At 44.1% G+C, this 24,276-nt stretch overlaps 1 protein-coding gene across 2 annotated transcripts in view; it reads right to left on the reverse strand.

The window, feature by feature from the left end:
• The window catches only part of KCNIP3 (potassium voltage-gated channel interacting protein 3), a 694,194-nt gene that overhangs the window by 45,314 nt on the left and 624,604 nt on the right, over positions 1-24,276 (reverse strand). For both annotated transcript variants that reach the window (XM_078667021.1, XM_078667022.1), the window contains 2 exons: positions 5,036-5,140; positions 4,887-4,949 (listed from right to left, as the gene is read on the reverse strand). In XM_078667021.1, the coding sequence (XP_078523147.1) occupies positions 4,887-4,949; positions 5,036-5,140 (168 nt within the window). The remainder of the gene's footprint in view (positions 1-4,886; positions 4,950-5,035; positions 5,141-24,276) is intronic.

Genomic DNA, 24,276 nt, shown 5'->3' on the forward strand with positions numbered 1-24,276 from the left:
CCACTTTATTGCCAAAAAGGCAAATGCCATCAAAGGGCATGTCCATCAGAGTGCTCTGGACATGCCCGAGAAGCCTTTTGTTCTCAGCCAGGCGTGGCGCCGAAGCGTCACCATCGTGGAAATCGCCCTGCCCAGGGAGTCCGCGGTATCAAACCCACAACGGATAGTGAACTTAACTGTGTCTCTTCCAGCTGTAATAGCTTGGGAGAGTACTGTCTGGGCCTCCTCCGGGCAGTTGGGCAGCACCTGCGCAACCGTGTCCCACACAGAGTGGGAGAAACGGCCCAAGAGGCATGCAGTGTTCACCGACTGCAGCCCTAAGCTGGCAGATGAAAGCAGCTTCTTGCCAATCTGCTCCAGCTTCTTGGATTCCCTATCCGGAGGTGCGGAAGGGAACGCGCTCTGGGAAGCAGAGGCTTGAACAACCAAGCTCTCAGGAGTGGGGTGTTGGGAGAGAAAGAGGGGGTCGCCCGCAGCCGGGGATGGCATCGGGCCACGTTCCTGTCCAGAGGAACCCCTGTGTTGGGCCTGGACCTAGTGCCCAAAAGAACGTCAGAAAGTGCATCATTAAAAGGCAGCAAGGGATCCGAAGAGGTTGCTGCCGGCTGAAGCACTTCAGTCAGTGGGTTAGTCCTGAAGGCCACTGTAGGGAAGTTCGAGGTGGAGGGCCTCGGCCGCCCTATGCAACACCACTGCGTAACTCGCTCCCTCCTCCATAGCCACAGAAGGAGGAGACAGCATGCCAAGGTCAGGTGAGGTGTATTGTCAACGCTCCGTCCATCACCACCTTTGGTTTTTCTTTGTTCGCCCTAAGTTGGCAGGGTATGCTCAGACGTGAGTCCCTTGCTCACTTTGCCACTGGAGTCAAGCAAGCCCGGCTGAAGACGGCTGTAATGCCAGAAACTGGTCCTGGGAAGCTTGATTCCGGTCCAGGGAAGACATGGCTTGGCAGTTCGGGCTGGACTGTTCCAATGAGGCACAGGGTCAGACTGATTTGCATAAGGCCATGTCTGAACTGGGGTGGCGGAGTGAGCTAAAGAACGGTGATGGATTAAACCCAGATCAGTTGACTGGGGGTGAGTGTTTGTATTGTCAACGCTCCGTCCATCACCACCTTTGGATTTTCTTTGTTCGCCCTAAGTTGGCAGGGTATGCTCAGATGTGAGTCCCTTGATCACTTTGCCACTTGAGTCAAGCAAGCCCGGCTGAAGACGGCTGTAATGCCAGAAACCGGTCCTGGGAAGCTTGATTCCAGTCCAGGGAAGACATGGCTTGGCAGTTCGAGCTGGACTGTTCCCATGAGACACAGGGTCAGACTGATTTGCATAAGGCCATGTCTGAACTGGGGTGGCGGAGTGAGCTAAAAAACGGTGATGGATTAAACCCAGATCAGTTGACTGGGGGTGAGTGTTGGTATTGTCAACGCTCCGTCCATCACCACCTTTGGTTTTTCTTTGTTCGCCCTAAGTTGGCAGGGTATGCTCAGATGTGAGTCCCTTGCTCACTTTGCCACTGGAGTCAAGCAAGCCCGGCTGAAGACGGCTGTAATGCCAGAAACCGGTCCTGGGAAGCTTGATTCCAGTCCAGGGAAGACATGGCTTGGCAGTTCGGGCTGGACTGTTCCCATGAGGCACAGGGTCAGACTGATTTGCATAAGGCCATGTCTGAACTGGGGTGGCGGAGTGAGCTAAAGAACGGTGATGGATTAAACCCAGATCAGTTGACTGGGGTTGAGTGTTTGTATTGTCAACGCTCCGTCCATCACCACCTTTGGTTTTTCTTTGTTCGCCCTAAGTTGGCAGGGTATGCTCAGACGTGAGTCCCTTGCTCACTTTGACACTGGAGTGAAGCAAGCCCGGCTGAAGACGGCTGGAAGGCCAGAAACCGGTCCTGGGAAGCTTGATTCCGGTCCAGGGAAGACGTGGCTTGGCAGTTCAGGCTGGACTGTTCCCATGAGGCACTGGGTTAGACTGATTTGCATAAGGCCATGCCTGAACTGGGGTGGCCGAGTGAGCTAAAGAACGGTGATGGATTAAACCCAGATCAGTTGACTGGGGGTGAGTGTTTGTATTGTCAACGCTCCGTCCATCACCACCTTTGGTTTTTCTTTGTTCGCCCTAAGTTGGCAGGGTATGCTCAGACGTGAGTCCCTTGCTCACTTTGCCACTGGAGTCAAGCAAGCCCGGCTGAAGACGGCTGTAATGCCAGAAACCGGTCCTGGGAAGCTTGATTCCGGTCCAGGGAAGACATGGCTTGGCAGTTCGGGCTGGACTGTTCCCGTGAGGCACAGGTTCAGACTGATTTGCATAAGGCCATGTCTGAACTGGGGTGGCGGAGTGAGCTAGAGAACGGTGATGGATTAAACCCAGATCAGTTGACTGGGGGTGAGTGTTTGTATTGTCAACACTCCGTCCATCACCACCTTTGGTTTTTCTTTGTTCGCCCTAAGTTGGCAGGGTATGCTCAGACGTGAGTCCCTTGCTTCCTTTGCCACTGGAGTCAAGCAAGCCCGGCTGAAGACGGCTGTAATGCCAGAAACCGGTCCTGGGAAGCTTGATTCCGGTCCAGGGAAGACATGGCTTGGCAGTTCGGGCTGGACTGTTCCCATGAGGCACAGGGTCAGACTGATTTGCATATGGCCATGTCTGAACTGGGGTGGCAGAGTGAGCTAAAGAACGGTGATGGATTAAACCCAGATCAGTTGACTGGGGGTGAGTGTTTGTATTGTCAACGCTCCGTCCATCACCACCTTTGTTTTTTCCAAGGTCAGGTGAGGTGTCAAGACCACTGGCATCCCCCAAGTCCTCTGCCCAGTCTGGGTCATAGCCACACTGTTGTGTGAGAGGGTCCTAAGACCCCTTCCAATCCTCCCCTTCCTCCGAAGTCTGTGAAACATGCTGAAAATAAGGAGGACGGACGTAGGAGTAGAAAGGTGCCATCGGCGTCTGAATCGACGCCATTCCGGAGCTGCGTCCGGCTCAGGGCTGAAACTGGGTCCGATGTCGGCGGTAGCACCGGACGACGTCGGAGGTGGTGCCCACACCGGTGGAGGTGTTATGAGGTCAACCGGTGTCGCCTGGGATCTGAGGCCGGATCCAGGGTGGTCCTTTGGCACCAGGGCCGAAGCCGACGGCGGCGCTTCGGCCGTAGCCACTGGCGTCAAAAGGGCAGAACCCCCAGATGGCCCAAAGAGTCAGGCCATGGCAACAAGGAACTCTTGCACCTGAGCAGGCGTCGATGACGGACCCGGAAAAGGTGGGTAGGTCATCGGCAACGTATCAGGCTCCCCCGCGGGGGTGGCCCCACTCGTACCCTCAGTGGTAAGGGGAAGTCGAAGAGCGACAACGCTTCTTCTACTTCTTCTTGGAATGCTTCGACTTACCTGACCCAGAGTGCGAAGACTTAGATCCACATGAACGATGGTGATGGCTCCACGACCGGTTCCTCGACCTTCCACAGGACCGAGACCTTGAGCAGCGCGGAGGCGACTGCGAGACTTCCAGCAACTTTCGGGACAGCTCCCGCAAAGTCTTCGGTGCCATGGCCCGGCAGTCGGGGCACAACTTGGAGTTGTGGGCTCGCCCCAGGCAGTAGAGACACACGCGGTGCGGGTCCGTCACCGACATCAGGCGATGACAGTCCCCACAGTACTTGAAACCGGGCATCCCTACAACACCAAGAGTCGATCGACTCAGAAGAAATGAGGTAAAAGGCCTAAAAAAAAACTCAGTCAAAAAATGACTTGCGGTACGTACTCTTCCCGGATCTGCGCTTGCTGGCACGGAAAAACAAAGAACTGAGATTAGCGCGCTTGGGCGCATCTAAGTAGCTCCAGGGACGTCATCTCGGCGATGACGACGTACACAGAGCCACACAATGCCACCTACAGACGCGCAGGGGTACTGCTGACGAAAACTTTCCGGATCCAGTCTGACACCGGGGGGTAATTCTAAGGTAAGGAATCTACAACTATGTGTTTCTTTCAGATTGTTTTGTGCTGCTTTCTTTGAGTGCTACAACAATCTGTGTTTATGTTCTTGTCTATGTCCTGTTTGTGGTGCTCAAGTCTGTCTACATGCATTCGGTGTCAATGGCAGGAGTAGCATTTGAACACAGAATAGTATAAGGTTATAGCTGGCAAACCAATTTAAAAATGGAGAACAAAAGGTCTGCAGAGTACACCTTAAGTCAAAGGCCTTCTTGGCATATTCCAGTGGTTGCTATGGTAGTGCAGTGAGTTAATACAGTCACAGAGATCAGAGTGCAATGTGAAGGTCATGGATCTGTATCTAAGGAAATTCAAGGGGAACATGTCAAGTTCTCTTGAATTGCGTCATATCATCACCTGTAGTAAGAGACTTGCTATTATTCATTTCAAAACGGTTCTCTGATAATGGTTATTAGATATAATTGAATTATTCATGATGTTCTAGAAATCTTAGAATTGTGCATAGAGCACCTGGGAGGGGAAACAATGGTAAGGATTGTGAAAAACAGACATACAAGATGTGAATGAGTGTTAAATTAATGGTGGGCAGTAGATATGAACTGTGAAATACAGACACAAATTTGAGAAAACAGAGGTAGGACAAGTTATTTTCATGGCAGGAATACAGACTAAAGGCGCATAGTGACAGACTGTACAGAGTACTAAGACGAAAACTATGGAGTGCCGACATGGAGAGTGGAAGGCAGGAATAGAGATTGTAGAAGGGCAGGTTTACAGGCTTAGGATGGAAGGTTCCAGTGATGCAGTGTGTCAAGGACAGTGAAGTGCCCTGTGGATTGTTTTGCTTAGTGAATTAAAGTCTGCTGTCTGCAGGGCTGCAGTGGGATATGGTGGTTTGTTAATGATGACGCAAATTTCAAACAAAGAACATCCTCACCTTTTGACATGTCTCCAGAAACTCATCGATGGTGACAACCCCATCCTGGTTCCGGTCCATTTTCTGAAAGAAAGAAGAGTGGCTAGTCACACCTTGCCAAACTGGCAAGAGGTCTACCTTCATCTGCTGGACCTTGTTGGGAGTCTCACCTGAAAGAACCTTTCCACATGTTCAATAGGTGCATCTTCTCTCAGGGTGGGGTAAGTGTAACGACCCATCATGTCATAGATGGACTTCATTATGGCCAGCATCTCCTGTGAAAGAAAAGAGGCAATGTGGTGAGCAATCACGTCACAAGTACTGTGATTTTGTATCCTTAAAACCTCATCCTCTGATCGCAATTCCCTATCCCACCCTTCACCTGCTTTCTCCTCCAACTTATTAGCGGCCCAGCATTTCCACCCTCACAAAGGTATAACCTCCAGTTGGAAATGTAATGTCACACAATGTTCACCTTGAATAGTACAAACATTCACTCAGATTAAGCAAAAATAAAATGAAATGACAACAATCTAACATTACTGTCCTTTACTCTCAAGGTGGCTTTGTGCCATTCCAAATTTGGAGGAGGGAAAGCCCCCACATAGGTGCAGATACTTTTACATTACTGCAGGGGAAGTGTAGGGATACATTTCCTGAAAAAATACTGTTCCTGTGAAGTTATGGCTACGATTTTCATCAAAATCTGAAAGATTAATCAGTTCTGGTAGGCTATGCAATAATAACGCTTCCCCATGCACTGCTCATGATCATCAGTGAGATCACAGATTACCTCACCGTGCAATCTGCGACATCAAATCTGAGGTCACACGCATTGCATTGGGGAAAAGAAATACGTTACTTACTTGTACCTATGGTTCTCCATGGTGTCTTCCATAGATCCTCATAGTTGAATCATTCCCAGTCATTGAGCTGGGAGTCTCACTGTAGTTCCAAAGCAGCCCTGCAAGGCCTGAAACCGTTACTTTGTTTCTTAATCACATCATTTGAAAAGATCGAAACTTTAACCAAACAGCCAACAGCTCATTGAACACCACTCCCTTGAGGGAATAATTTGTTCGATAGGCGAGCCTCAAAGGGGAGGAGGTTGGGTCGCATGTGAATCTATGAACGATACCAATACTGGAGAACCATAATTACAGGTAAGTAGCTTTTATTTTTTCTCCAGTAAATGTAAATGTAATGTAAATGTTGTAGTACTTGTATATAGCGCCTGAATCACCCCACATGGGGTCTCTCCGGCGCTTGTACGAATACCGCTGTGGAACCCTTCCTGGCTTTTCCCTGTGAGGCGCCCACTCCTGGGCACCCCCAAGGAGAAGCCAGGCATTCTAGCGCTTTTGGAGCTGTTGTGGAGATTAAGCAAGCTATTGCCCAGAGTTGCAGAGTGGGACCCATGATTAGAATAGGCACCAAGGCGAGAATTATCAGGTCTGAGGAAATTGAGCCCAAGACCCGCCGAGGCGGGAATTGAACCCTGGTCCCGGGCCAGTCCTTTGCATCAGGGTCTGCCGCTCTAACCATTGAGCCACACTTCTCCACTTAACCCCTTCCATGCTGGTGACGGAACCGCTCCGTCACCAGCATGCGATTCACTCCCAGTTCTTTGGCTTTTGAAAGACCGTAAATTTTAGTTTGTCACGGTGTAATTGTTGGAGACAATAGGTATGCCTGGAGCCACCTGCATTTGAACGGAGCAGCACTGAAATAGTAACACTAAATCTGTTTAATAGTAATACAACAACAAGTCGTAACACTTGAACGGAGTTTCAGTAACCTAAAGTGCACAACTATTCACCAAGCTAAAACTTACAATAAAAAATTGCTTATTATTAATCACATAGGTGAAACATACAGGTAGATTCATCAAAGACCCGTTTTGCGAGTCTTTAATAGCGATTCATAAGGAATCGCTATTAAGGACTTGCAAAACGGGATTCATGTAGGAATCGCTAAATAAATTGCGATTCCTACACATTCCTTACTTGCGATTAGCAAATTGCTAATCGCAAATAAGGAATAACTTCCCATTCATTCCTATGGGCCTGCAGGCCAATAGGAATGAATGGGGAGTTATTCCTTATTTGCGATTAGCAATTTGCTAATCGCAAATAAGGATGCGATTTCAAGGGTGCCAGGGGTGTCCAAAGGACACCCTGTAGCACCCCTGAAATGCAAATTTACACAGGTGTTGCGCACACACATGTCCAAAGGACATGTGTGTGTGTAACATGCAACTGAAAAAAATGCACTAAAGTGCTTTTTTCTATTTTTTTCGCTATTTACCACGAAGTCTGACTTCGTGGTAAATAGCGACCAAATATTGCGAATTCGCAATTTAAAATTGGTTAATGAATTGCATTTAAGGAATGTCAAATAGAGATTCCTTAAATGCAATTCCTCACAAATATGCGATTTCGCTATTACCGATTTTTGCATTTGGGATGATGAATCCTAAATGCAAAAATTGCGCTCGCAAAGGGACAAATTCTGAGAATCTGGCCCTTTGCGAGCGCAATTTCCTTTCATGAATCTACCTGTTAATGCATTACCAAAGCTTGTTCTGGTTTATTTTGTCCTGTCGATGTAAAATCTCAGCCATCTTCTGATCTAGATGAAGTCCGCTCTCTGTTGCATCACATAGGTTTTGAAAAACTTCTTTAAAACCACAAGTTCGTTTAAGTGAAAGTATGTCTGCACTTTTGGAATGAAACATGGATTTGTTCTTAACATAACTTGGTCGTTACAAAACTTGATATGTGGCTCTTAAATAATAAAAGCCTCATATTTGCTTACCCTTCTTGAGAATGTAATGCTAATAACAAAGCCTTTTTCCAAGTGAGATATTTTAGTTCTGTCCTCTCTATTGGCTAAAATATTCATTAATTGAGAAAGACCCGTGTTCGTTTGCCATGGACTTGATGGATGTTTTATTTGAGGAACATTTCTCAACAATCCTTTTAAGATTTCTTTTATGATCATGGTTGATCAACGTGGTTTGTTATCTGACTATCTTCTGAAGTGAGAAATAGCTACAGAATAGACTAACTGAAGTATGAGTGAGGCTAGAATATGTCAAGTATAGCAAATAAGGCATCACTTGTTCTGGTAGTGATGAAATAGGAATGTTTCCATTTGGCCTTCTTAGTTCTTTCTAGGTCTCGGCTGGCCAAAGCAGCGTGCATGTGCTGCTCTCTGCACCCGAGAGCTTCTTGAAATCAATACGGTCGAGGAAGGGGATTTGAAGCCCGCCCCCTCTTCCCATTGGCTCGCGTCATAGCTTAGGCTAAACACAGGCTTCTCATTGTAAAGGAAGCTTCTCATTGTAAAGGAGGCTTCTTAGTCCCTCCTTGTTGCCGCCCTGTCCCCTTTTGGCTCCACCCACCAGGATTTGATATTTTACTGGTGGCGTTAGACTATGGGGTTTAATTACTGGGGAAGCACTATTTGTTTCCCCTTCCCTCTGCCTCTTTCCCCGAGCAGACCCATCCCTATGTCTGTGTCAGAGACACAGATGCTTGTTTAAGTTTTTTGTTATTTTGTTTGACCACATGATACACGAGGACATAGAGATGTTACAAGCAGCCCCTTGTAGCTATTTCACAGACTGACGCCTGTACTTTCTGCCACTTTTCTTTTTTTAAATTGCGCGTGTTGATAGTTTGGCAGCAGCCTGCATTTGATAGCGGCTACAACATTTTACAAGAATAGCAAATCTTTGTTTTCGAAAAGTTGATGCCTTCAGTTGTGTGGTTGGTTGTGTGATGAAATCTAGGTGCTGCGGCTGCGAGTGGACCCTCGGCCATGATGTTCACCTCTCGGCGCGCAATCTAATGTGGCCTGCGACGTGTGGGCTTCGCTGCCTTTTGGTTTTAGGGTTACTTTTGCTCTCGTTTTGTGCGATTCATAAATCATTACGAACTTTCTGAAGTCCAATTATTATGACATGTTTTCCTTGGCAATTATTAGGACATGTTTTCCCGGGCATCTTTCATATTCAGTGTTATTGTTAATGTGTAGCCAGCGGGGGCTGAAATCCGTATGTCAGATCGTTTTCAGTTTGGCGTTCACACCATGTCCCTGGAGATGAAAGCGTAGTAAAACATGTAAATAGCAGCAATTTTGTGTGGGTACTTGAAACTCCAGCAGTCTCGTTTTTTGTTTTCATTCAAACTAATTACAGTGGAGGAATAAAGGTGATTCAGTCTATCGACTTTGACTACATTTCTTTGTGCTTTATATTTGTTTATGCCCTGAAGGCATGTTCAGAAGACAGCTATAGTTGCAGCTTTATTCATTTTTATTCAGTGGAACATAATAACGGCCTCTGTTCGGACACCTGTGATGGCTGCCGCAGAAGCAACTTACAAAAGATGAGGGAACGTTTAGCCTTGGCATGCATTGCAGAGTGCTAAATTTGTAAAAAAAAAAAAAAAAGATGAAGAGCCGGGGCCCCCGTCAGGAAGCTACCGCAGTTTGCACCACACATGGCCTCTGTACTTACACACAGGGCTTTAAGTGGGATGAAAAACTGGGGGGTCTCTCAAAGGGGCATGGCCAATGTAATTAAGGGCGTGGCTTAAAACACGTAAGCTAAAAATCAGTGTTTAGCATAGTGGGCCGCCCAAGTTGTATTTTGCTGTTTTTGTCATTGCATCCAGATATATGATACAACAAGTAACATCATAGCTACTACAAGTCATGGTGTTCACTTCTCGGCGCACGATCTAATATGGCCCGCGACGTGTGGGCTTCGCCGCCTTTTGGTTTTAGGGGTGCTTTTGCTGTTGTTTTGTGCAATTCATAAATCCTTACGAACGTTCTGAAGTCCAATTATTATGACATGTTTTCCCGGGCAATTATTATGACATGTTTTCCCAGGCATCTTTCATTTTCAGTGTTGTTGTTAATGTGTAGCCAAACCAAAGGGGATGAGTGTTGAACATTGCAAGTACGCACCCCTAGTCAACTGATCTGGGTTTAATCTATCATCATTCTTTAGCTCACTCTCCGCCACCCCAGTTCAGACATGGCCATATGCAAATCAGTCTGACCCTGTGCCTCATGGGAACAGTCCAGCCCGAACTGCAAAGCCATGTCTTCCCTGGACCGGAAACAAGCATCCTGGGACCGGTTTCTGGCTAATCAGCCGTCATCAGCCTGGCTAGCTTGAATCCAGTGGTAAAGTGAGCAAGGAACCCACGTCTTGGCATACCCTGTCAACTTCGGGCGAACAAAGCAAAACCAAAGGGGATGATGGACGGAGTGTTGAACATTGCAAGCATTGTCCAGGGCTGGACTGGTCCCATGAGGCACAGGGTCAGATTGATTTGCATATGGTCATGTCTGAACTGGGGTGGTGGAGTGAGCTATAGAATGATGATGGATTAAACCCAGATCAGTTGACTGGGGGTGAGTGCTTGCAATGTTCAACACTCCATCCATCATCCCCTTTGGTTTTGCTTTGTTCGCCCTAGGTTGGCAGGGTATACCCAGACATGGGTCTCTTACTCTCTTTGCCAATGGATTCAAGCTAGCCTGGCTAATGACGGCTGATTAGCCAGAAATCGGTCCCAGGATGCTTGTTTCCGGTCCTGGGAATGTAGTGAAGACAGGGCCTTAATTGCACACATTGCTATGTTAGCATAAGCTTATTAGAAGTTAAACACCATTTTGCCACTTTGCAGCTTTTGCACACAACACTACATATAACTGTTGTTGTAAGTTAGACTGCTTGAATTTTCATCGCATGAGAACTGCTTGTTTTTAACATCCCTAGACTTACATCGCGACCTCAGTCTGTACGCTGTGTGCAGAAGCCTTCAAGGTCACCATAACAATGCATCTGTTATTCAGGTTGATTGGCCTACACTGTAGACATTACACGAACACGGCTGCAGCTAACTGAAATTCTAGTGCTTTTAATATTGCACTGCATGTATGATTTGAGCACTTTGTAGATTATTGTTTCCAGAGACAGAGAGTTTTGCTGATCCTGATGTGATTCACTTCTGCTGATCTTGGAGCTATGGGGTTCCCCATTCAAGCCTAAGAGACCTTCTATTATTATAAAACCTAGTTCCTAGCAGGGGAGGGTGGTACACAATGCGCTATAGGACATGTTTCCACTATCATTATAATAGGATTTCTCCCTTTGTGTTTTATGGAATTGTAACAATGCTGACTGTTTTATTTCTGATCATATGCCTGCTTATGTTAGCCAAAATACTGCATCTTAGAGCATGTAGTTCAAAATAAACATTTTAAACTTTTCTGTGTCTCTAATTACTCACGTTGTGGACTGGTATGAGAATAAAACGAAAGAGTGTTCTTGATTCCCACCATTCCTGAGAGTACCCTAAGTCGCATGTTCTGGGTCGTCTAATCATTGGTAGCTTTGCTCTAGGACAGAGGGCTAATAAGACATTGATGCTAGTCGGATAGGGGTTCTGGGTTCTAAGGTGAATTTCTGGTCCAGTACAATTCACTGAGGTCCTGGTTTCCTGCGCATAGTTCTGCGCATAAGCAGAATCCCTGCAACATGGCGCCCAACGTTGTCTAGTAAATGGACATTATGTTAAAGAAAGATCAACAAATAGGTTAATTGATGGAACCTTGGCACCCCACTCCTCATCTCACAGAATGAAGAGGGACCAGACTTTTGTGAACATCACAGCTTGGCCTGTATTAGATGGGATTGTTTGGGAAACTGTTAAATTTCAAATGCACGGCCCTACAGAGGGTATAAATGTCCCCAATGTACTTCGTATTTCGATGGGGGATGTTGTAAAACAAAATATACACTCTGACGATTGGGATGTCAAAGTAGTAGAGGCTCTTTTTTCTGATTTGAAATATTATGCTGCTTTTGTTAAAGGCCCTGTAGGAGGCAGGTCAAAAAGATGGACATATGCTATATACAACGAAGTTTGGAAACTGTCTCAAATTGAAGCTGCTTCTAGATTGAGAGCTAATAATCAAGCTAATTTAGAAAATGCAGTTGTTGACAATAGCATTAATACTCTTTCTTTCTGCATTTATACATTAGATAATATTGGTTAATCTTTTGTTGATATTATGCAATATGAAGTGTCTGTTTTGTACCATGGTCAAAATCAATTACGTTCCATTATGAAGTTTGCTTGGACTTTACAAGCTTTAAAATCTGGGAAAGTTCCTTGGGACTACATAAATATCTCTCCTCTGTTTTTACCATTTAATTTGACTGAAAAACAACAGTTTATGTCTATGAAGGATGCTGCATATTCACTTTTGCATATTGAAAATTGGAACCTTTACCTTTTTCTGTGGCCGAATCTAATTCAGCTGTATGGCTCATTCATGGGTAATAACACTGGCCTTCCCCTTGTTTAAATTCAGTTCATGCATGAAACACTATGTCATAGGCAGATATGAACCTTTGGGAAGCGCCTATCTTCATGAAGTTTGATCTCTACAATTCACATATAGATCCCTGAGGGAGGGTAAAGAAGTTTATTTAAAGGGTGAAGAGTGCACTTCTACACAGGATCACTCACTGGTTTGCAAGAACATACAATTGCACGGCTCGTGTAACACGCAAGCTCCGAACTTAGCCAGCATTTTCAAGGGTAATCATTGCCAGCTATAACACCAACTTTCACGTTGCTAGCAAACGGTAGCTATTTGCCTTTAAATAATGAAGATTGCTGCTGTATGCTGGCAGGGATTCCGTACATTGTGACCGTCTCCCAATGTGTAGTGTGCTGTTAGAATGTGCTTTACCCACCTCAGCATGGGAAGCTTGATGTGTCCATCTGGCCTTCTATTCCGACCTTGAAAGCAGAGTTCAACAAGATGAGTCAAATAATGGCTCTATTGTCCCAGAAAGAAGTCGCCCTTACTTCTTAACGTGAAACATTTGTCCTTCATGTGGCAAACACCTGTACCGAGGTGCATGCCCTTTTATATACTGATCTCCTCCTGCAATTCTGTGCTTTGATTCACTCTATATTCAATGCCTCATCGACCACAGACTTGGCACATTTTTTTTTAAGTTGTAAGTTCTGGCCTTGTGACTTTATTCCTAACTATATTTGATGTGATACCAGCATTTTTTCATTCTATTTTTTCGAGCATCTTCGGCGGTTTACAGTTCATTTTCACCTTGACTGCCGGTGTACTGCGGTTGCTTTGCTTGCTAAAATGTGGCTGCACAGTCTGTGTCACAAGACAACCTGCCATGGCTGCTCCAGCATCGCAACCAAATGTTTGAATATTATGGAACGCTACCTCTGGCCACCTTGAGTGTATTCTATGGATTACTTTCTGGTTTTCGTACTTTACATGTGTGCAGCCTGTCTTTCATTGCCTGGATTGCTGTTTTGAATGGGTTCTGGATTTGTGTCTCTGCAATACGGTGTCTCCTAACCCTGATTATGATCAACTGATGAGTCCCTTAGTTGCTCATGAGTTGGAATGTTCTGGCATAGGGATTATGGCCTGTGCAGCAGCCCATGGAGTCCTAGGAAATTGGAATATATGTGCTGCTGCACATGACTTCCTGGCATGCAGTTATATCGAAGAACACCTGAGTTGTCCTCTGATGGTGCTAGAGGCTCCGGCTATCGAAGAACATGTATGTTCCTTCTCGTTATTGAATTGGATGGCTGAGTTATTTTCTGATGATTACCATGACTTCCTATTGGAGGCTATTGCGACGTACTGTGCCTATATGCTGATGGATTGAATTGCCATATGTCCAGCTTCAGCGCGTACTGTACTTTTTACCTTTTTCTATTTCCATGATGGGCTGTGTACCGCCCTTTGAAGTTTTTTAAATTTTTCCTTACTACTTCGAACGTATTACTTCCAATAATCCAGTTTGGCAAATTATGAACTTGGTTATGTCTCACTCAAACTTGAACTCTGCGTTCCTAAATTGCCTCCCTTGTTGTACGTGTTCCGATCAGGGGAGGGTGTAGTGAAGACAGGGCCTTGATTGCACACATTGCTCTGTTAGCATACGCTTATTAGAAGTTAAATGTCATTTTGCCACTGATGCTAGTCAGATAGGGGTTCTGGGTTCTGAGGTGAGTTTCTGGTCCAGTTTCTGGTCCACCACAATTCACTGAGGTCCTGGTTTCCTGCGCATGGTTCTGCGCATAAGCAGAATCCCTGCAACACGAAGACATGGCTTGGCAGTTCAGGCTGGCCTAGTCTTATGAGGCACAGGGTCAGACTCATTTGCATATGGCCATGTCTGAACTGGGATGGCAGAGTGAGCTAAAGAATGATGATGCATTAAACCCAGATCAGTTGACTGGGGGTGAATGCTTGCAATGTTCAACACTCCGTCCATCATCCCCTTTGGTTTTGCTTTGTTCGCTCTAAGTTGGCAGGGTATACCCAGACGTGGGTCCCTTGCTCACTTTGCCACTGGATTCAAGCTAGCCTGGCTGGTGACAGCTGATTAGTCAGAAACTGGTCCCAGGATGCTTGTTTCCGGTCCAGGGAAGACATGGCTTGGCGGTTCAGGCTGGACTGTTCCCAAGAGGCACAGGGTCAGACTGATTTGCATATGGCGACGTCTGAACTGGGGTGGCGGAGTGAGCTAAAGAATGATGATGGATTAAACCCAGATCAGTTGACTGGGGGCGAGTGCTTGCAATGTTCAACACTCCGTCCATCATCCCCTTTGGTTTTGCTTTGTTCGCCTAGGTCAGCAGGGTATACCCAGACGTGGGTCCCTTGCTCACTTTGCCACTGGATTCAAGCTAGCCTAGCTGATGACAGCTGATTAGCCAGAAACCGGTCCCAGGATGCTTGTTTCCGGTCCAGGGAAGATATGGCTTGGCAGTTCAGGCTGGTCTGTTCCCATGAGGCACTGGGTTAGACTGATTTGCATATGGCCATGTCTACACTGGGGTGGCGGAGTGAGCTAAATAATGATGATGGATTAAACCCAGATCAGTTGACTGGAGGTGAGTGCTTGCAATGTTCAACCCTTCGTCCATCATGCCCTTTGGTTTGGCGTTAATGTGTAGCCAGCGGGGGCTGAAATCTGTATGTCAGATTGGTTTTCAGTTTGGCATTCACACCATGGCCCTGGGGATAAAAGCGTAGTAAAACATGTAAATAGCAGCACTTTTGTGTGGGTAATTGAAACCCCAGCAGTCTCGTTTTTTGTTTTCATTCGAGCCAATTACAGTGGAGGAATAAAAGTGATTCAATCTATTTTGAATGAAGAACTTAGCCGTTGTGCAAAGGTAGTAAATTGGATACTAGTTTCAGTATTATGTGATCCTGCTCTGAAAATAGAAGTTGCTATGTGAACCCATACTGTGTAGGGCACAAAGGAGCTTTTATAATGAGATGGTATGGTTTTTGTTTGATCTTGCTCAGAACGTTTGGAATTATGGGTAGTGGAGAAAAAGCATACCATGCTCCCAAGTAGAAATTCCGCCATGACCACTGTTGGCAAGCCTCCTTGCGTAAAAGGCACTTTTCAATCTTACTGATTGCAAACAAATCTATATTTGGCTTGCCCCAATGTTTGTAGGGGGGAACAGCCATTACAACACGGGTTTTACCACGCGTTGCTTTTACATCGCATGCGTTAAAACGCATGCGATGTTACAACGCGTGGTAAAACCAGGCATACCATTACATCGCATGCGCTTTTACGACGCATGCGATGTAATGTGTAATGGCGGCGGGGGCGGCAATCCAAGTCGTTGTGAGGAAACTTAGGCTGTTTCCTCAGAATGACGTGAACCAAGCAGGAAGGAGGAAGCAGGATCCGACGGCGACGTTGGAGAGGAGAGAGGTAAGGGGGTTTGCGCATGGGGTGGGGGTTACGTTTTGTAGTGTTTAGGGTAGTGTAAAAGTAGTGTGGTAATGTTTGTGTTGTGTGTGTTTTAAAAAAAAACGTTTTAGTGTGTGTTGTAGTGTTGTCATGTCTGTTTAGTGTAGTGTTGTAGTGCTTGTTTAGTGTAGTGTATTAGGGTTTAGGGTAGTGTAGTAGTGTTTATGTAGTGTAGTGATTTAGGTTTTAGGGTAGTGTAGTGTTGTAGTGTTTGTTTAGTGTAGTGTATTAGGGTTTAGGGTATTGTAGTAGTGTTTATGTAGTGTAGTGATTTAGGTTTTAGGGTAGTGTAGTGTACTGTTGTAGTGTTTGTTTAGTGTAGTGTATTAGGGTTTAGGGTAGTGTAGTAGTGCTTATGTAGTGTAGTGATTTAGGTTTTAGGGTAGTGTAGTGTTGTAGTGTTTTTTTAGTGTAGTGTATTAGGGTTTAGGGTAGTGTAGTAGTGTTTATGTAGTGTAGTGATTTAGGTTTTAGTGTAGGGGTAGTGTTGTAGTGTGGTAGTGTTTTTGGGTTAGGGGTAGTGTAGGGGTGGGAGTAGTGTGTTGTGTAGGTGTAGGGGTAGTGTTGTAGTGTGGTAGTGTTTTTGTGTTAAGGGGAGTGTAGGGGTGGGAGTAGTGTGTTGTAAAAGTATGCAATATAATGGTATGTGATGTCATTAACATTGCGTAGTAATACCCGCGTTGCAATGGCACGTGTGGTATAAGTATGCGATGTATTGACATACATCCGTTGTAGGTATTGTTGCTTAATTAGTTCCCACTGTTTTATTGTTGTTACTTAATTTAGTTCCCATTCATTACACTCTTGATGTTTTGCTAAGAGTGTCTGCTCATTAGTTGCTGACACCTGGCATGTTACGTTGTTAATGTGATGCTATGACGAACCTTCCATTCCTAGGATTTTTTGCGCTCCCAGTGACTGCAGTCACAATCTTTTTCCTCCTTGTTTCTTTATGCAATACATAGTCATGGTATTTTCTTTATGTGCCAGTACTGACTACTAGGTCTGGGCGGTAAATTCCGTTCTGCTTGCGGAATTTGCGGAATTTCGCGTTCCGTGGAAAACGCAGAATTGCCCAAAATTCTGCGATACGCAGTATTTTTTGCTTGTTTGCGCTTTCAAAATGCGTTTTCGCAAGATATTTCCCCCCGAGCATGCAAACATCGCTCGCAAACAGGAAATAAAAATCGTGAATGGGCGGAAGAAGCAATTCCGCGTGTTCACAGAACTATGTGTGCTCGCGGAGATTTTTTACCGTTTTTTGGAGCTTTACATAGCGCGACTACGCATATTTCGCCCACCCCTACGTGAGCTACCCCTGATGCTTGAAAGGAAGGACTGTAGACCCAATGCCTTTCAACTCCAGGAAACTGATATGAACTTGAGCTTATGGTGGTGATCATCGTCCGTTGAATTCCAGGTTTTGTAGATGATCTCCCCAATCTTCCAATGAATCATTATGGTCAACGCGAATTGTGGGCACTAGATTCAGAAATGTTAGCCCTGTTCACCAGGGCACAGCAGCTTTCATTTTGGTTGTGATCATTGAATGACCTCTGACTGTGTCCACTGATTGTCTAATTCTTCCTGAAATTGTCTCATCTGTAGATGTCAAAATTGGATTAAAAGGATGCAGGATGACATCATCCTTAAGAGTGACGGAATAGGCAACTGAAACACTACTTTTTGTAGTTTTTTGGCCAAGGGGATTTTTTTTTTCGACTTTCGTCGGAATCAAAGACCTTGTTCTGCACAGTATCCAGAATAGCTCACAAAAATGTTATCTTCCATCAAGGTTGCAGAGATAGTTTGTATTTGTTGAGAGTGAGTCCTAAATTGTTGAAGAACTGCAGACAAGCTCTGGTAGAATCATTGGTGGTCTGAAAATAAATCCTTTTCACCAGCCAACCATTGACACAGGAAGATATCTGATGACTTTTTCCTATTGAGTATATGGCCACCGGAGCCATGCACTTTGTAAATAAGCAAAGAATGGATTTAAGGCCAAATGGGAGAACTTTGAACTGATGGTGGCGATCGGCCTCTTTGAATCCTAAATATTTTCAGTGGCTCGGATGTATGGGGATGTGAAAAATATATCTTGGAGATCTAATGATGCCATGAAATCCCTTTGATTCGTGATCCGAAGGACTGCTTGCACCACAGCCATGCAAAATGACGTTTTCTTCATACATTTGCTTCCTGTCAAAGAACTAAAAAACAGTCTTTGCTCACCTGATTTTTTCATAGTGCCCAAAAAAATGTATTTTCGCTGGGCACAGGGTACTTGTTCTATTGCTCCTTTCTCCAACATGATGAGACTCTCCATTTGTAAGCAACAAAGATGTTGACAGGATGTTCTTTACGTTTGAGTAGGTAGAGATTCTGGACAAACTCCAGTGTGTGTGTGTTTCTTACGAGGTCCAAGACCCATTGATCTACATCAATAAAGTCCAAATGCCTGTAATAAGTGGAGATTTGTCTGAAATAATACGGCCCATTAGTTCTTATATCTGCTAACTGTAAAAAAAACTAGATTTTTTAAATTACCCTGAGAATCAGTTTAAAGAACTGTCAAGCTCCAAATGAGTACACTTACAAAATGTTTCCAATGTCCTGAATTTCTGTCAGGAATCCTATCAGATAGCCATTACATTCAATCAGTCATTCACCTTGCTGTAAAAAGGTGAATTCCTTGTAAAAACTTCAATCTCCTACGGTTATAATCTAGAGAATTAAAACGCTTTAAAAATAGTTGCAGAAAATCCAGTACAATTCCCTTCCAACATTCAAACAATATTTCACACCCATACTTCTCATTGGTTTTAGATAGTATACCTCTCCCAGATCATACATTCCTAAAATCAATATCCTACACTACGCTCCACCCCTACAAACTGCTAAATACTCATTCCAGGCCATACATTCCTAGACCCTCTGTTATTCAAGCGTCAACCCCTTCAAGGCACTGAATATTGCAACCATACCATAAACTCTAGTTCCTATGTCAGCAGTTCTTACCATTAGATTTCTGTGGACCACCACTGAATCATTACAGTAAGCTAGGGACTCCGGACTAGGTGATAGCTACAATTTGAACCACAACACAATACACAAAAAACAGACCCAAGTATATATCAAACAAATAAAGACATAAAACATTTCATTTGATTTATAAACAAAAAAAATTACAAATATTGATTTTTGTTTATACTTGGTTAGATTGAATTTGCAAACCATGATTCAATTTCTAAAACACTAAAGCAATACGCTGAACTCCAGCATATCACTTGAGGCCAGATGTAGGTAATTTTATTTTACCACTTCTTAAATACCGAATCATACCGATTCGGTATTTAAGAAGTGGTAAAATAGAGGGGGGGAGATGTAGGTATTTCAGATTTGGTAAATACCGAATCGTTAAGATTCGGTATTTACCGATTCTGTAAATACCGATTCGGTAATGCCCATTGATTCCTATGGGCATTGAAGCCCATAGGAATCAATGGGCATTATCGAATCGGTATTTACAGATTCGGTAAATACCGATTTCAGCAAGGGTGCAGGGGGTGTCACTTTGACACCCTCTAGCACCCCAAATACAGGCATGTGTGCCATGTGGCACACAGACATGCCCTAAGGGCATGTCTGTGTGTCACATGGCACAGGTGTGCATGCACAGATGTGCATGCACACCTGAATTCGGTATTTTACCACCCAATTGGAATGGGTGGTAAAATACCGAATTCTGAAGGCCTGTAGCACTGTAAACAGTGCTACCTACATCTGGGTTTTACCGAATCGGTAAAATTACCGATTCGGTATTTTACAGATTCGGTAAATTTACCGTTTCGGTAAATTTATCGAATCTGTAAAATATTGGCCCCTACATCTCGAAAACCAATTACCGGTCGGTAACGGCCGAAATCGGCCGTTACCGACCGGTAAATGGCGACCTACATCTGGCCCTTGGTCTTTTTAAACTAAGGTTACCAACTTAATGTATAGCCTTGATTGGCACAGCATGATTTAATTTTCTAACCGGTCACAGACCCCCTTAGTAGGCATCATGAATCCCCAGGGTCCATAGGTCACAGGTTAGGAACCTATGTCCCTTATTTTGTGCTGCACACATCTCCTACATGCTGCTGGGAATAGCGATTATCTTTCCTAGACATCAAAGTTTAGTTAGCACTATTCTGACACACCACATTTTACTAGACACTGCAGATTAGTGGCAACTGCTTTTGTTGAGACCACATTCTACAAGACCCCTCAGATCAGTGGATACTACATTTGCTACATCTTTGAGTTCTCTAAATAGATCTACTTGTTTCTGTCCTGTTATAATGTTTCTAAGTATTATACAATGGTTCTCTTACACTATAATAGTCAAGGTCTTGTATTGGTTTAATTGTTCATTTTTAATAAATCCTGATCACAACTGCAGAGCCAGGAGCTGCCCAATTTTTAAGTATTGTGATTTTTTTTTTTTAGAAACGTGCATACATACGTTACTCTATCACGAGTACCTAATTTGTGGGTTTTCAGAGAGACCGATTGTTGGGTACAAGGGGAATACATTATATATGATATAGTATTGTTCCTCTTTTAGTTATACACCTAAGTAAGTAATTAACAGAAGAGAATTCTTTATATTTGTAATGACACTCAGGGCTTCGTGAATGGCTAGATTACAAAGGCAGGATTCGATCCTGGGTTATTATTAATGAGCCAGACTAATGTACTCGATTAATAAAGGAAAACAATGATTTCAGCAATTGTTGATTGAAAGTACTGACAAAATAAACTAAACCTATTTTATATCTATTTAGTGTGACTGATTAAGGAGAAAGGGCGTCTCAAAGTGTTTCACTTTAATACAGCGGGGGGCAGTTCTAGGCTGGTGCACCTGTATTGAGCTAGGTTTATAGTGAATGGAGTCAGGCTTAAAGGTTAAGAGTTGCTCCTTGGGTATAAAGTTAATCATCAAATGAAACTGGACTTCGACAATTTCATTGGGTTGCAAATACAAACATAACTCAGAATCTGGAAAACAAACTGCGCCGCCATTGGAGTGGACATGGTAGAATTTAAAATAAAAAAATGCTGCAATATGGTCACAGGCAGAAGGTTCTATAGAAGCAAAAAAGACAGATCGGATTGGTTAGTTTGCTTGCATCTTGCCCTGCATGGACAAGAAGTATCTGCAGCAGGACTGCACTGAAATGCAAAATCAGCCCTAGGAAAATGTTCAAACTAGCCCCGCAACTCAGGAGACTTCAATAAGAATGTGGCCACAGAAGTGTCACAACAGCAAGTCCCGCTCTGAAAGGATCCCCCAAGCCAGCAGCCCACCGGGGAAATATCAGAGTGTCTGAAACCAAAATCAGACCTGCCAAAAATCTTCAAACCAGTCCCACAAGGCGCTGCAACTGGAAAAAGAGTACGGGTGGCTGCAGCAGGGTTGGACCAGAAACCAAAATCAACCCAGGCAAAATGCTCAAACTAGGTCAACAATCCAGGAGGCATCAATGACAAATAACAGTCCACCCAGCTCTGAAAAAAGCCACCTAGGCCGTAGCCCACTCGGAAAATGCCAAAGAGGCAGAATGGCTAGTCAAGCCTGGTCCTGAGTGACCTCTGTGGAAAACAGGGCAGCTACCCAGGGCACCATCATCAGTAGATACCGAATTGGTGTACACTATGCAAGGGGATGTCACATTCTGGAAGCAGGGGTGGTAGAATATTGACAGTGGAAATTTTTGCTTAGGTTTTATGTAAATATTTACCTACATCAAGAAAGGGCACGAGGCATGGAGTTACAGGAACTCTCAATGAAGAGGAGACCGTCAATTTGCACATTAGCGAAGCTGTTATCCTTCTCAGTCCATTTGTGAGGGATATTAATGGATGTGCGTTCAGATTGCAGGGAGGCTTCTGACACTGCTTTTCTAGAATGCAGTCTCTAGTCAAGGCAGCTATTTATTGAGTTTGTAAAATTAATTATAATTGCTTAAGATGAGGATTATAGAGTTGACTTCCTGGTTGGCATAATGATAGACGAGAAACACATAATAACAAGAATTGTCAATGTCAAAACGAATGGCTTTTTTTATCCGTAAAGACTGTTGGTGTTGCACTGGTGTTGCACTGGTGATGTGTTAGGGCTCCTGTGCAGTTTATTTCTACTGGTGGTGTCATTGGATGCATTCACGCACAAACGGATATTGTTGTACGAATCCCCCAATAATAAAATGCCAATCCAACTCAAATGTTACAATACATGCGCTGGTCTGGCTACATGACATTTAGAGGCATATTTATGACAAAGTAACACAGAGCAGACATTAACCTTGCTGTGCTGTGTTACAGGGAAAGGGCAGGAATGTGCCATATTTATCTCAATACGGTGCATTCCTGTCCTTTCCCCAGTGCTGGCTCTTTATGGGCTATTTAGCGTCAGCGCAGGCAGCCTTGCACCACCTCCATTGCAAGCAGGATTTTTGGTGCAGGAAGAGACACCATACACAAACATCCCCTGAAGCATATTCCTCTCTCTAAGTGTGCTGCATTCTGCAGCACACATAGAAAGAGGAAGTAACTAGGAGAAATTAAAATATTTCTCCTCGTTAGGCCTCCCCTGGGAAGGCATAGCATTTTGCGCATTCCCAGGTATACCAGTAATGGTAAATCTGGGAATCCCAGGTATACCAGTAGTGGTAAATCTGGGAATCCCAGGTATACCAGTAATGGTAAATCTGGGAATCTGGGAATCCCAGGTATACCAGTAATGGTAAATCTGGGAATCCCAGGTATACCAGTAATGGTAAATCTGGGAATCCCAGATATACCAGTAATGGTAAATCTGGGAATCCCAGGTATACCAGTAATGGTAAATCTGGGAATGCATTCTAAATCTTTCGGAGTTGTGAGTGAACACTCAAGCAACAACCATGGAATGCCTTCCTAGTGCAGAGTAATGCAATGCAGTGATTTGCACTGCTTTGCGTTATTTCTGATTAAGCTACTCGGAGCAACGCAAAGTGGCCTTGCATGGCTTGAATCGCATTTTGGGTTTGAGTCGCGCTTGTACCACATTGTGCGGGGCACATGCAATGCAAAACCCTTCATAAATATGCCCCTTAGTATGGTAGTGTCCATTTTTCCAAAGTGAAAATGTGGGTAAAAGTTGTCCACAATATTAGGGTTATAGGCCGACGTGGGAAGGCTGGCTCTGTCCCAGTTTATGAGTAGTTTAAGTTCATTAGAGATCGTAAGATGTAATATGAACATTCCACTAGGTGTAACACGACATCCCTATTCTACTTAAGCTACCTGTGGTCAGACGATTGTTTAAAACATTTTTTTAGATGCTGACAATCTGAAAAATTTCCTTCCAAAATCACAAGTGCCCTTCTTATTCTGGTTACTGAGGCAGGCAGATTTTAATCTGCTCAATAATACCATCTCAACCATCTCCACATTACATCCTTCCCAGTTGGATTTTCTGCAAGGGTCTAGTACAAAACTGGCAGTTCCCATTGCCACGGATGAGTTGTGCAGATGTATAAAGAACAATTTACCGGCAGGTTTAATTTTACTTGACCTATCCATGGCCTTTGATACTGTGAGCCATGACTACTTAATGATTACTTAAATTACTGTCTAAGCTTGGCCTTAAAGACATTGCACTAGCGTAGTTTGCTAGTTTCTTGACTAACCGGACAATCGAACTTTCAATTCCTCAGTTGTTTACCTCTGTTGGAAATTTGAATTGTGGGGTGCCACAGGGCACTATTTTGATTAATCTATATATGCTCCCTTTGATGTACCCAATTATTCAGTCTTGTGGTTTGAACTAATTATCTATGCAAACAATACACAAGTTATTCAAAAGATCAAAGAGGAGGAAACGTTTGCTGCTGTGAGACTGCATGACTGTCTCATAAAAGTAGATTGCTGGATAAGCAGAATAACAATTTGAAGCTCAATAGTGAGAAAAAAAATATTTTTTTTCTAGCACAGCCATGCCCTTTTTGGGATCTCTGGTATTGGCCGGCGTCTATTGGCCTTAAGCCTGCCTGACCTTATTGTGTAAGAAACCATGGCATACAATTGACAGCTGACTAACCCTGGTCAATCAAGTTAATTCTGTAGTCAAGTCTTGTATTTCCAGCCCAGTACACTAAAATACCTTTTTCAATTGGTTGCGTTGTCACATAGGATTCAGATCTTAAATGGGTTTGTTTAATCCCAATTGGATTAATACATTTCATCTTGTTTGCCTAACAACCTTATTCATAGATTGCAACTAATCCAAAATGTTGCAGCTGGATTGGCATTAAAACGTAATCCCAGAGATCTCTCCTGCATTTCTCAAGTTACACTGGTTTCTGGTAAACAGACTGAAATCATGTCTTTATGCAAAGTACACAAGTCTTTCTCTTCCGGTCACTATCTTATTCTTAGTTTTCATCTTAAATTGCACCAGTCACATTCTTTGCTATGATTAAATGATATCTTTAAAAGTCCCTACATTTA

Source organism: Lissotriton helveticus, chromosome 11 (genome assembly GCF_964261635.1).
Source record: "Lissotriton helveticus chromosome 11, aLisHel1.1, whole genome shotgun sequence".
NCBI classification, from domain to species: domain Eukaryota; kingdom Metazoa; phylum Chordata; class Amphibia; order Caudata; family Salamandridae; genus Lissotriton; species Lissotriton helveticus.